Genomic DNA, 13961 nt, shown 5'->3' with positions numbered 1-13961 from the left:
GCACTTACATAATTGACTACAATTTCCCAAGAGTTTATTAGTAACATTTTGGCACAATCTTAATACAGAGTTTCAGAGTTCAGACTCAAACTGAATGGGTTGGGAAAACCCTACCCACCAGTGGGCGTTAAATACATATGCATAAAATGATCAGTATGTACATTGATTAAAATAAACAGGTAATATTTATTGGTACAGATTTTTTGAGGGTGGCAGGGGTCAATGAATGAAACCTCCCCAATTTGTCTTGGGTCGGCCATTGATAATTAGCTGCCACCTAGTGGGCAAATATGGTAAGCCACCACTGTTTGGAAACTTCTGAGCAATAAATACATTCTGTGCATCAAGTTATAATTCTTTAAAAAAAAAAGTCACTTTCTTGTTGCCATGGTTACAGGCAAAAACAAAACTGCACATTGGAAGTGTCCATAAAATACAAACAAGATACTTTTATTGTGGTGGAATCAAAACAGGAAGTTGTGTACCAGGAAGTTACAGCAGCGCGAGTCGCTCAATGGAATGCTTATTTCAGTAATACTGATTTGTACCATAGAAGAAGAGGAATGCTCTCGTTAGTTGGGTCACCTGACCACAACAATAAACATCTGTCGGTGGCAAGTGCGCCACGTGAAGTCACATGAGGGGGCGGAGTCACGCAGCGCTTTTGGTGGGTAGCTCGGTGCTGTTGTGCCGCGTTTTACGTGACGTGCCGTCGTCTCGCGGCCGCGCCCTCTGGAGGTTGGACATGGCGGCCGTGCGCTCGATGTCGATAAGGGCGTACAGCTCTGTGCGCCGTGTGGGGGTTGTTGGGGGCATCGGTGAGGTGGGGGTGCGTGGTGTGTGGGGGTTGCTGCCGTCTGAGGCCCCTCTGTTTCCACCTCCGTTGTCCATCTCCACTTCGATGTAATTGAGTGTCTTGGGCGGCTCGGTGTGACCCGTTGGCCGGCGGAAGTCAAAGTTGAAAATTGTGGGTCCATCAGTGCGGCGACGAGCCGTGTCAGGTCGATGTGCGCTCAGCGGAGCCGTCACATTCTCCGTGTTGACGTAGTTATGCGAGGGCTCCAAGGCCGCAGAAAGCGGAAGGGGGCAGCAATGGTGCGGATGGTTGAAGCCATTGAGTGATGGCGTCTTCAGGCTTCCGCTCTCCTCATCCTCCCAGCTTGACTTCCTGGCCTCCCAAACAGGCGGAAGTGCCGGAAGATTTTCATAGTCCAGCAGGGCCGTGCGGCGCTGCGCCGAGTTGTTGACATTCTGCAAGTCGGGGGTTAGCGGGGGTGGGCGGTGGCGGCGAGGAGCTGCAGCCGAATTGGTTGAGGAGCCATTGGAATGGGCAGCGGATGGCGCGGCAGGCGGCTCGTTAGGGGCGGCGTGACCATTGGTCACCTCTGTCTCACCGGCCTCCTGCTGTCGCCTCTGAACGGGGGTGGGGCCCAGCACAAAGCGCGCACACTGAGGCTCCAGCAGCACCTGGGGTTCCTGGGGAGGCGGCACGTCGACGCTAACCCGGGGAGGAGGCGGTGGAGTGGGTGGGCAGCAAGCCTGGGGGGAGGTGGGGCTCTCCAGCGGCGTGGTGACAGTAAGCGGGCTAGGCTGCTCCTCCAGGAGACCTGTCGTGTTGACGTACGTGTGCACCTGAAAACAAGTCACTCGTCATGTACGTGTCAACACCCGCAGGTGGTCAAGTGGTGGTGCTACACGCTTACATTGTCATCAGCCACTAACAGGGGGTGTGTGGACTCTTCTCCCACTGACGGAAGACGTGTGCTGGCCACAGACGGGTGTCGGCTGGAGGGGTGAGACGGCACGTCGCCCACCGACGGGATCCTGTTGGACACGCCGTTCGGGACCGTCGGAACCGAATATCCCAAAGCTGACACACACACACACAAACTTGAAGAAACAATTCCAAAAACAGTCACTTTGGTCATCTCACTGTGTGTACCTGCAGGAGAGAGTGCCCCCTGGTGGTTGGGTTCCAGCACTGCCTCCTCCACAACACTGATGCTGTGACTGTGCATCACTTCTTGCAGCATGTTGAAAATTTCTTCAGCCCGGGAACATTTAAAAGCAAAAATGCCTAAAAACAACAAATAGTAAAGTTAAATTATTACATTTTACTCTACCTTCTATACGCCATGTGAAGGCCGACAGGCTCCTCCCACATCGGCAGTGTGTACTTAACATGTCACATTTTTATCAAATCAAATGTCAACATAATGTACAACCAGCACAAGAAAGTGGTAAAGCACATCAGAAGGGTGAGAGGCACCAAAACTACAATACACACGGGAAGTACCATGCTACATACACACAAATTACTCCACTACGTAAGTACTACACACACACTTACAAAGCAGCAGTCAGGCAGCAGCAGAAAGAAAAAAGTTGTTATTATGGTGGACACGTTTTACTAATGTGATGCTAGGACACAACAAATGGATGAGAAAACTGGAAAATTAAGATTTTTGGCCGCACCTTGGCCGGTCTGACAGCGGCGCCCACTCTCAAAGGAGAACAGGTTGGAGTCGTAGCCATAGCGACGCAGGCACAGGTAAGGCCATTTGACGTCGTCGCGGCGATGCGTGTGAAGGACCAGCTCGGCGTCGGTCAGCTCCATCACGCCAGAGCCCAGCTCATTCCCATCATCGTCCACATTGATCACCTTAAAAGGAGGGAGGTCAAAGGGATTGATGTTATAGCCGTTACATGTTTGGAATGAATCCATCTTGTAAATACCTAACACACCTGGTCTGCCAGAGAATGAGAAAACAGGGTCAGATGGATTTTGTTTTTTTGCAAACATTCAGACCACTTAATATTCTTTTTTTTTTTTTTTTAAAGTAAATAGCTGGGCTATCCAGCTAAGCGTCATTTGTCGACTGACATGAAAGCGTGTATGGCTGTCCTCAGGAAAGAGGCCCAGTTTGTTTGTGACAATCTTAAAAAAAAAAAAAAAAAACTCACAAGTGCCACAAATACATTGCAGTCCTGTGAAAAACACTGTTCATTTTGCCACAAGGTTTACTAAAACTAAATGCGTACTTCTATGGTTAAAATCACAATTTTTCTCTTTGCCAACACTGGTACCCTTTCAGTAGTGGAATAGGTCAACCAAAGATAGTTTGAGGGTTTCTGAGTGCACTGTTTAATGTGGGTACCATTCACATTTGAATTGATACTGGTACCAAATGGTACCATTTTTTGATACTTTTGTGTGTGTTGATAAATATGAATTGTTTTTGATGATACAATCTCATGGGACAAGCTATAGAAAATGGATGGATGGAATCAAATTTTTTATTGCAACATTTAAAAATGAGCAGATTATGATAACTGATTTGTTGATTGTCAACACTAAATTGCCCCTAGTGTGTGAATGTCTGTGTTGGCCCTGCGATGACCTGTCAACTTGTACAGGGTTGAGCCCGCCTTCTGCCTGAATGCAGCTGGGATAGGCTCCAGCACCTCCGCGAACCCGAAAGGGACAAGTGGTAGATAATGGATGGATGTCCAGTTTTCATATCTTGTTTTATTATCACATTTCTGAGTCTCAGTTTTAAGTTTGACATAAAGTTGTGATTATAGTCCAAGACGTTAGATGACAATAGTGTACAGTTTGTTTTGTTTTTGATGCGCTTTAAAAAGTCCTAATAATGTACGTACTGTGCTTAATATGTACCAGCTGTTTGATTGTAACATACATCTTAGTTGGAATTTTCATTTTCAAATTTGGAGGTGTTGAAATTGCCATGTAAAATCGCTAATGGTAATGAGTAGCATGTCAATAGCAAAGCCAATGTATATTAACATTACGCTAGCGCATTTATGGAAAAGTGAAGCCTTACTTAACTTACGTTGGAGCGTTTTTGAGTCAATTGCTTTGTTGGGATTGGAAATTGTAACATTACCTAGAAGTAGTTTGGTTAAGTCCACTCTCTGGCTATGTTTACACTAAGCCGGATAACCCCTTAAACTAATAATTATTTAGTCTAAGCCCCGTTTCAACCACACTAAATTATCGTTTAAGGTTCCCCTCCTTGGATAATTTTTTACACGGGTAAGTATTTCTTGAATCTCCAGCTCTTAGCTTTGTATGGACTCATTGATCATATACAAACTGAGTTTGGGCAAGAAATTACGCCAGAAAGATTGCGCTCCACACAGGAAGTGACGTCAAAGAACGCGCCACAGCCAGCTTCATAATAAAGCAGTTTCGTAACTCAGACCTAACCACTGGAAATATAAAGGCGAGTCATCCAGACATGCCCGTGTTTCTCCTTCAGTCTGTACAGACGCTTGAGGAAATCACACATGAATACCTTAAGAGAAAGTGATTCCAGTTATTTTGGATGCAACACTTCTCAGACGGCAAGATAACTTTTGAATGTCCAGGTCAGCTGTGGTTCTACTTACCGAAAAACTTTCCTTTTGTCGAAAGAGAGTCAACGAGAATGTGGCCTCCCGATGATGCGATAAAAAAGGTAGCGTGTGCTTTGTACTACCTGGCCGTCGAGGGAAGATGACTGAAAATGGCGAATGCTTTTGGACTGGGAAAACAGACTGTATCAGTTATTGTCCGCCATGTATGTCGCAGACTCAACGTCTAGGTCCAGAGTATATAAAGTCACCAAAAACGAATGGACAATGATAGTGAAGGCAGAAGAGTGAGGCGTGTCCTGACTAGGGTTAGGTATCGAGTATCGATTGGAACCGAGACTAACTTTCCGATTGTCCCGGTATCGTTCAAAAGTTTAAATTCCAATTCCTAGTTTCGATACCCAGTCCGCCGACCGGAAAAAAAAAATGTCCGCCGACCCGGAAGAAGCCCTTGAACACCAACGAAGAAGCGCCCACCGCCGGAAGTGTTAGCATAGACGAGCCTATGTAGCAGGCGAGTCAGTCAAGCATGGATAGCGGTTGTCGGCGGTCGCAAGTGCGGCTTTATTTTACAAAAAAAATGAAATATTGGCCAAATGTAACACGTGCGACAGGACTGTTTCGTGCTTAGGAGGGTGCACGTCGAACATGATGAAGCACCTCCGAGTTCATGGGAGTACAAATAAATGTGTGTCCCGTCTTCGACGCGCTGCGCCGACCGTCCTCCTCTGCCTTTTCCTCTGGCTCCGGCTCCGACGCCCAGCCTGGCACCTCGGTGACTGCACTGCAGTCCAAATCCGGTAAGTAAAACAATATATACGCAATAAATAATGTGTTTTGCGCCAACGTTGAGGCAGCTAACAAATTAGCCTGCGTATTTTTTCATAGACAATTTACAACATGCTAGCCAGGTTCCGCGATGTGCTAAGCGTACTCCGTTCACCATAGCGGCAATGGGGAAGATGTCGGTGCCACAGACGGAAGAGGTTTTTTTTACCCTGCCTTTTTATTTAATTTTTTTTTTGTATTATTATTTTTTTTAAAAGAAAGAATCGGAATCGCAATCGAAACAAAGAATCGGAATTGTTCGAAATCAAACGATACCCAACTCTAGTCCTGACCAGATATCTAGATCTCGAAATTGATTGTTGCGAAATGTTCTTTGTCACAATGTGTACTTTCACGTGTTAATTAAAGATTTGATTAATTTATGATGGCTCGGGTGTGATTTACTACAATAGGGCCCCACAGCACACTGGATTCCAGTTAATTGAAATACCACAACACTGGATATTGTAAAAGATAAGTAACATTTAAGAACTTGCACACAAAGCAACACTGGAGGTGATTGATGTGCGCATTTTCCGCGCATGCGTATTTGGTCGCGTAGCGCCAGCGGACGGAAGAGGTCTTAAACGGTGGCATTGCTGTGTGTGGACACGGATAAGGTTAGGTGGGATTTTCCCTGAATAACCATTGGCTAAACGGGGCCTCAGTGCTGCTGGAGTGGTCCCCAAGTGCCAAAGTGTGTAAAACCAGCAGAGTCGGGCGTGCCATTACGCACAACCCAGGTACCGAAACATGGCACCGTTGGATTTTACACGCATCGGTCGGTGCCAAAATAAGTACCTAAATCGGTACACATCCCTATGTGTATTCCATTACTACATGCAAAGGAACCAAGCAATAGAGTTTGTCACCTTGAATTTACTCTGATGATTATCTGGGATCAACTCTTTCTCTGGACAGCTTGAGCAGCTACCCATGATTCCTCACTGCACCCTCGCACATCTGCGCGAGCACCCAACAGAAGGAGAGAGAAAGAGAAGTGGTCATGGCGAGAAAGGGTGCACAGGCAAGATGATAACTCCCCGGATGAAGACATCACCTAAGGTCTTCCTCCATGGCCAGAGGTCCAATGACGGTCATCAGCACGCTACCTTCGTCACGCCTCACAGTGATGTTGGTCAGAGCAGCTGGAGGGTGATTTCAAGAATTCAAAACGTATATAACCAATTAGTGCATGAATGGAATAAACATTATCATATTGTATTCATACTTTTTAGTTTGGTAATAGAAGTACATGACAAATGAGCACACTTAATTTTTTTGAATAAAATATTATTTGCTATCTTCGGTTCTTTGTCTATCCTTACCTTTTTTTGCTCAGCTTTTGAAATGATTGCGAATCATGGACAATATTTTGATTTTATAGTTTGATATTCATTGTACTATGCTGTGTCTTCAAAGTTTCTGCAGGTATCAACAAATCTAATTTAATGCTTTTAAATGCAACAAATATAATGCCAATATCCTTCTAGAGATCGATATAATGTGTATTTAAACACATACAATTGCCTGTACGGACAAACTTGTAAGCATTTGACAATGATCATATTGAATAGTTGGACAGTTTACATTAACTGTCGCCAAATTAAGCACTAATTAAATAATAATATATGATCATGCAAGTAACCCTTTCAAAACAAGAAACTGTTTTCATCCCTGTATTTTTACCATTGTAATATAGGTAAACACTCTTATTGAACATTGAACTGCAGTTTATCCCAACTTGGAAAAACTGGGGGAGGTGGTTTGTTTTGTTGTTGTTTTTGTTGCCACTTTTAATTGCCTCTGACCATCATATTTAATGCCATTTAAGGCCTCAATTTTGCAAAATGTATCTAATTTTGTTTACTGATTTTTAATGACCCGTGGAAACCCTCCATCCATTTTCTACCGATTGTCCCTTTTCGCGGGGGGTGCTGGTGCCCATCTCAGCTGCATTCCGGCGGAAAGCTGCGTACACCCTGGACAAGTCGCCAACTCATCGCAGGGCCAACACAGATAGACAAGACAACGTTCACACACTAGGACCAATTTAGTGATGCCAATCAGCGTATCCCCAGGTGCATGTCTTTGGAAGTGGGAGGAAGCCAGAGTACCTGGAGGGAACCCACGCAGTCACAAGGAGAACATGCAAAATCCACACAAAAAGATCCCAAGCCCGGGATTGAACTCAGGACTACTCAGGACCTTTGTATTGTGAGGCATATGCACTAAACCCTGTTGCACCGTGCTGCTAAGTAACTTAACTATCCCAAATAGGTAAACACTCAAAACATTAAATGGACTCTTAATGCCTAAAGGCGGGCAGCATGGTGGGGGAGGGCTTAGTGCATGGCTCTCACAATACGAAGGTCCTGAGTAGTCCTGAGTTCGATACTGCGCTCAGGACCTTTCTGTGTGGAGTTTGCATGTTCTCCCCTAGACTGCGTAGGTTCCCTCCAGGTACTCCGGCTTCCTCCCACCTCCAAAGACATGCACCTGTGGATAGGTTAATTGGCAACACTAAATGGTCCCTAGTGTGTGAATGTGAGTGTGAATGTTGTCTGTCCATCTGTGTTGGCCCTGCGATGAGGTGGCGACTTGTCCAGGGTGTACCCCGCCTTCCGCCCGAATGCAGCTGAAATAGGCTCCAGCACCCCCTGCCACCCCAAAAGGGACAAGCGGTAGAATAATGGATGGATGTCTAAAGGCAAAAACTGCACTTTAATAAATATTGAATATTGAACTGCAATTTATCCCGAATTGGATAGGTGAAGTGGTTTGTTTTGTTGTTTTTTTGTCGCCAATTGCTATCAAATGATTTTTAATTGCCTCTGACTATCATATTTAAAGGCCTACTGAAACCCACTACTACAGACCACGCAGTCCGATAGTTTATACATCAATGATGAAATATTAACATTGCAACACATGCCACTATGGCCTTTTTAGTTCACTAAATTGCAATTTTAGATTTCCCGAGGGTTTCTTGTTGAAAACGTCACAGAATGATGACATGTACGCGTGACGTCACGGACTGTTAGAAAATATTAGCTAAAAGTCGTCTGCTTTAACCGAATAATTACACAGTATTTTGGACATCTGTGTTGCTGAATCTTTTGCAATTTGTTCAATTAATAATGGAGAAGTCAAAGTAGAAAGATAGAGTTTGGAAGCTTTAGCCTTTAGCCACACAAACACACGGTGATTCCTTGTTTAAAATTCCCGGAGGTGAAGCTTTACTATGGATCAGAACGGTCAAGCGAACATGGATCCCGACCAAATGTCAACCAGCAGTTTTCGGCGAGAAAATTGTGGTAAAAAGTCGCCACTTACCGGAGATCAGCTGAGCTTGAGCCGTACATACAGTTGCCGTCGACTTCCATCAGACACTGGCCTCAAGACACCCGTGGATACACCCTTCCGACTATCAAGTACTATTAAACTCACAAAAAAATTAGCAACACAATAGAAATATAAGGGATTTCCCAGAATTATCTTAGTAAATGTGTCTAAAAACATCTGAATCTGTCCCAATGTAATCGCGTTTTTTTTTAAACTTGATTTTTTTTCTTTTTCTAGTCCGTTGCTATCAATATTTTCAAACACAAATCTTTCATTCTCGCTCAAATTAATGGGGAATTTGTCGTTTTCTCGGTCCGAATAGCTCTTTTTGTTGGAGGTTCTCATTAAAAACAGTGTGAGGATCCCTCAACGGGTGACGTCATCGTCTGCAACTTTCGGTAAAGGCAGGGCTTTTATGTTAGCGACCAAAAGTTGCAAACTTTATCGTCGATGTTCTCTACTAAATCCTTTCAGCCAAAATATGGCAATATCGAGAAATGATCAAGTATGACACATAGAATGGACCTGCAATCCCCGTTTAAATAAGAAAATCTCATTTCAGTAGTCCTTTAATGGCATTTAAGGCCTCAATTTTGCGAAATGTATTTAATTACCTTTACTGATTTGTAAAAACCCTGGTTTCTAATTTTGCCCATGTTTTTATTCATGAGTATTATAGTTATGTTTTTTATTTTTTTTTACAATTCTTGCACTTTGTATGGTACATTTTAATACTCTTTTTAGTCCGGTTCAGCACGTTGGTCAACCGAATTACATATTTCTGATACAAAAAGCAACATCCTTAAAAATTTGAGGGAAATTTTGATTTTTGTGAAGGTGCTTTTAAATGTTTAAATTGCAATTGGGGTACATATATATAATTTGATGTCACTCAGTGGCCTAGTGGTTAGAGTGTCCGCCCTGAGATCGGCAGGTCGTGAGTTCAAATCCCGGCAGTCTTACCAAAGATTATAAAAATGGGACCCATTACCTCCCTGCTTGGCACTCAGCATTAAGGGTTGGAATTGGGGGTTAAAGGCCTATTGAAACGAGATTTTCTTATTTAAACGGGGATAGCAGGTCCATTCTATGTGTCATACTTGATCATTTCGCGATATTGCCATATTTTTGCTGAAAGAATTTAGTAGAGAACATCCACAATAAAGTTCGCAACTGGAGAAAAGCTCTGCCTCTACCGGAAGTTGCAAACGATGACGTCACATGTTGATGGCTCCTCATATATTCACATTGATTTTAATGGGAGCCTCCAACAAAAACAGCTATTCCGACCGAGAAAACGACAATTTCCCCATTAATTTGAGCGAGAATGAAAGATTCGTGTTTGAGGATATTGATAGCAACGGACTAGAATTATTATTTTTTTTAAAAGTAAAAAAAAAAAAAAACGCGATTGCAATCGGGTTGCATTGAGACAGATTCATATGTTTTTAGAGACATTTACTAGGATAATTCTGGGAAATCCCTTATCTTTCTATTGTGTTGCTCGTGTTTTAGTGAGTTTAACAGTCCTTGATAGTCGGAAGTGTACGTCCACGCGCAGTGTCTTGGGGGAGTCGACGGCAGCTGTACGGGAGGCAGAAGCTCAGCTGATATCCGGTAAGTGCCGACTTTTTAACCACAATTTTCTCACCGAAACCTGCTGGTTGACATGTAGTCGGGATCCATGTCCGCTGTGATCCATAGGAAAGTTTCACCTCCATGAATTTTAAACAAGGAATCACCGTGTGTTTGTGTGCCTGTAGGCTAAAGCTTCCCAACTCCGTCTTTCTACTTTGACTTCTCCAATATTAATTGAACAAATTGCAAAAGATTCAGCAACACAGATCTCCAAAATACTGTTTAATTATGCCGTTGAAGCAGACGACTTTTAGCTGTGTGTGTGTGCAGCGCTCATACTTCCTAAAAACCTGTGACCTCTTGCGTACACGTCATCATTACACGACGTTTCCAAGACGAAACTCCCGAGAAATTAAAATTGTAATTTAGTAAACTAAAAAGGACTTATTGGCATGTGTTGCAATGTTAATATTTCATCATTGATGTATAAACTACCAGACTGCGTGGTGGGTAGTAGTGGGTTTCAGTAGGCCTTTAAATGTTTAAAATGCAAGTTTATATTAGCCAATGTGAGAAAAATTCAATCGGGGTACATATATAATTTGATGTCACTCAGTGGCCTAGTGCAGTGGTTCTCAAATGGGGGTACGCGTACCCCTGGGGGTACTTGAAGGTATGACAAGGGGCACGTGAGATTTTTTTTTAATATTCTAAAAATGGCAACAATTCAAAAATCCTTTATAAATATATCTATTGAATAATACTTCACCAATATATGAATGTAAGTTCATAAACTGTGAAAAGAAATGCAACAATGCAATATTCAGTGTTGACAGCTAGATTTTTTGTGGACATGTTCCATAAATATTGATGTTAAAGATTTTTTTTTTTGGGAAGAAATGTTTAGAATTAAGTTAATGAACCCAGATGGATCTCTATTACAATCCCCAACGAGGGCACTTTAAGTTGATGATTACTTCTGTGTAGAAATATTTATTTATAATTGAATCACTTGTTTATTTTCCAACAAGTTTTTAGTTATTTTTATATCTTTTTTCCAAATAGTTCAAGAAAGACCACTACAAATGAGCAATAATTTGCACTGTTATACAATTTAATAAATCACAAATTGATGACATAGTGCTGTATTTTACTTCTTTATCTCCTTTTTTCAACCAAAAATGCTTTGCTATGATTAGGGGGTACTTGAGTTAAACAAATGTTCACAGGTGGTACATCACTGAAAAAAGGTTGAGAACCACTGGCCTAGTGGTTAGAGTGTCCGCCCTGAGATCAGTAGGTCTTGAGTTCAAATCCCGGCCGAGTCATACCAAAGACTATAAAATGGTACCCATTACCTCCCTGCTTGGCACTTAGCAATAAAAGATTGGAATTGTGGGTTAAATCACCATAAATGATTCCCGGGTGCGGCACCGCTGCTGCCCACTGCTCCCCTCACCTTCCCGGGGGGATCAACATCTAGTATGTGTGTGACAATCACACATACTAGATGTGTATTTTAACTTTAACTCTAACTTATCACTATGGGAAAAAAAAACAGAAAAATTAAAATTCGCAGTGAAATCAGATCGACACATTATAAAATAGTAAATGACTTCCAAAGGAAACTTTAAATGTTGTGGCAAAGGGATGCAAATCCGAGCCAGAAAAACTAGTTTGAGAAAGTGCAAAAACAAAAACACGCAAAAAGAACACAAACGATTAGTAAGCCGATGCAAACAAATCAGAACACCCGGTAAAAAGTGTGAAGTGCTGCAAGTGTTTAGAAGAACTGAAGTCAATAAGTGGCCAGCTCTGTTGTGATTGCAGCTACTTAGTTAGCACAAATGAGCTCCCAGCGGGCTAACGAGCTAGCACACAGCTATGGTAACAGCACAGCTTCCAGGAGGCTAGCCAAGCGGACACAGCTAAGCATTACACCCGCGGGTAAAAACAAAAGTGAGTACTCACCACACTGGGAGACACGCAGCAGTCAAAGCGGCGTCCAAACGTGTCGGAAATTCCCTCCGACTGACGCCCGGACGACGCCAGCTAACATTAGCCTTAGCCTGCTGCTACACGAGCAGAGCCTCCATCTCTCCTCGAGCGCCAAAAACAATCACAACTTCTTCCAAAGTTGCCTAACACTCCGGTTCGGGCGAGTTACGGGACGAAAAACGTGTTAAATCCATGGGGAGCGGTTAGCAGTTTCCTGCGTGGTGCGAGGTTCCGTCTGATAGGAACTTTTTTTACGCCACAAAAAAAAAAAAAAAAAAAAAAAGGCAAGTTTTTGGCTGTGAAGGTCTGGCCGTCCTGTTCCTGCTGCTAGCTCGCTGGGCTAAAACCTGGCCGAACTTCCCACAGTTCAGCCAGTTGCCGAGCAGCAACGCGCATGCGCAGCTCGTGGGCTTTCAACACGTCATGAAGAGAAAAAAAACCATTATTTTCTTAAAAGAGACAAACAAATGTCACAATTACATCGATTGAAAATACATCATAAAACCCTTGTGTAATGTTCATATTGTTGTTACTCAGCCAGCGTTCGTGGGTCTGATGGACCCCTTGCATTTTGTGGCTTTTAATACCATCCATCCATCCATCCATCCATCATCTTCCGCTTATCCGAGGTCGGGTCGCGGGGGCAGCAGCCTAAGCAGGGAAGCCCAGACTTCCCTATCTCCAGCCACTTCGTCTAGCTCTTCCCGGGGGATCCCGAGGCGTTCCCAGGCCAGCCGGGAGACATAGTCTTCCCAACGTGTCCTGGGTCTTCCCCGTGGCCTCCTACCAGCTGGACGTGCCCTAAACACATCCCTAGGGAGGCGTTCGGGTGGCATCCTGACCAGATGCCCGAACCACCTCATCTGGCTCCTCTCGATGTGGAGGAGCAGCGGCTTTACGTTGAGCTCCTCCCGGATGGCAGAGCTTCTCACCCTATCTCTAAGGGAGAGCCCCGCCACCCGGCGGAGGAAACTCATTTCGGCCGCTTGTACCCGTGATCTTATCCTTTCGGTCATGACCCAAAGCTCATGACCATAGGTGAGGATGGGAACGTAGATCGACCGGTAAATTGAGAGCTTTGCCTTCCGGCTCAGCTCCTTCTTCACCACAACGGATCGATACAACGTCCGCATTACTGAAGACGCCGCACCGATCCGCCTGTCGATCTCACGATCCACTCTTCCCCCACTCGTGAACAAGACTCCTAGGTACTTGAACTCCTCCACTTGGGGCAGGGTCTCCTCCCCAACCCGGAGATGGCACTCCACCCTTTTCCGGGCGAGAACCATGGACTCGGACTTGGAGGTGCTGATTCTCATTCCGGTCGCTTCACACTCGGCTGCGAACCGATCCAGTGAGAGCTGAAGATCCCGGCCAGATGAAGCCATCAGGACTACATCATCTGCAAAAAGCAGAGACCTAATCCCGTGGCCACCAAACCGGAACCCCTCAACGCCTTGACTGCGCCTAGAAATTCTGTCCATAAAAGTTATGAACAGAATCGGTGACAAAGGACAGCCTTGGCGGAGTCCAACTTTCACTGGAAATGTGTCCGACTTACTGCCAGCAATGCGGACCAAGCTCTGACACTGATCATACAGGGAGCGGACTGCCACAATAAGACATTCCGATACCCCATACTCTCTGAGCACTCCCCACAGGACTTCCCGAGGGACACGGTCGAATGCCTTCTCCAAGTCCACAAAGCACATGTAGACTGGTTGGGCAAACTCCCATGCACCCTCAAGAACCCTGCCGAGAGTATAGAGCTGGTCCACAGTTCCACGACCAGGACGAAAACCACACTGTTCCTCCTGAATCCGAGGTTCGACTAT

General features: G+C 44.4%; 1 protein-coding gene across 2 annotated transcripts; it reads right to left on the bottom strand.

The window, feature by feature from the left end:
• Positions 1 to 17: 17 nt before the first annotated feature.
• Positions 18 to 12726, bottom strand: LOC133549359 (fibroblast growth factor receptor substrate 2-like). Of its 2 annotated transcripts, XM_061894701.1 has the most exons (7): positions 12100 to 12715; positions 6266 to 6353; positions 6078 to 6168; positions 2476 to 2662; positions 1943 to 2077; positions 1704 to 1870; positions 18 to 1632 (listed from the first exon to the last, which is right to left on the bottom strand). In XM_061894701.1, exons 3-7 carry the CDS (start codon positions 6141 to 6143, stop codon positions 652 to 654), a joined length of 1536 nt encoding a protein of 511 aa, XP_061750685.1. In that variant the 5' UTR covers positions 6144 to 6168; positions 6266 to 6353; positions 12100 to 12715; the 3' UTR covers positions 18 to 651. The 2 variants fall into 2 exon arrangements, with proteins under 2 accessions (XP_061750685.1, XP_061750684.1); XM_061894700.1 differs by having other exon boundaries at positions 1704 to 2077; positions 12100 to 12726.
• Between the last annotated feature and the right edge of the window lie 1235 nt (positions 12727 to 13961).

Source organism: Nerophis ophidion, linkage group LG03, assembly GCF_033978795.1.
Source record: "Nerophis ophidion isolate RoL-2023_Sa linkage group LG03, RoL_Noph_v1.0, whole genome shotgun sequence".
In the NCBI taxonomy this organism is placed as follows: Eukaryota; Metazoa; Chordata; class Actinopteri; order Syngnathiformes; family Syngnathidae; genus Nerophis; species Nerophis ophidion.
This window is presented reverse-complemented; position numbering and strand designations above follow the sequence as displayed.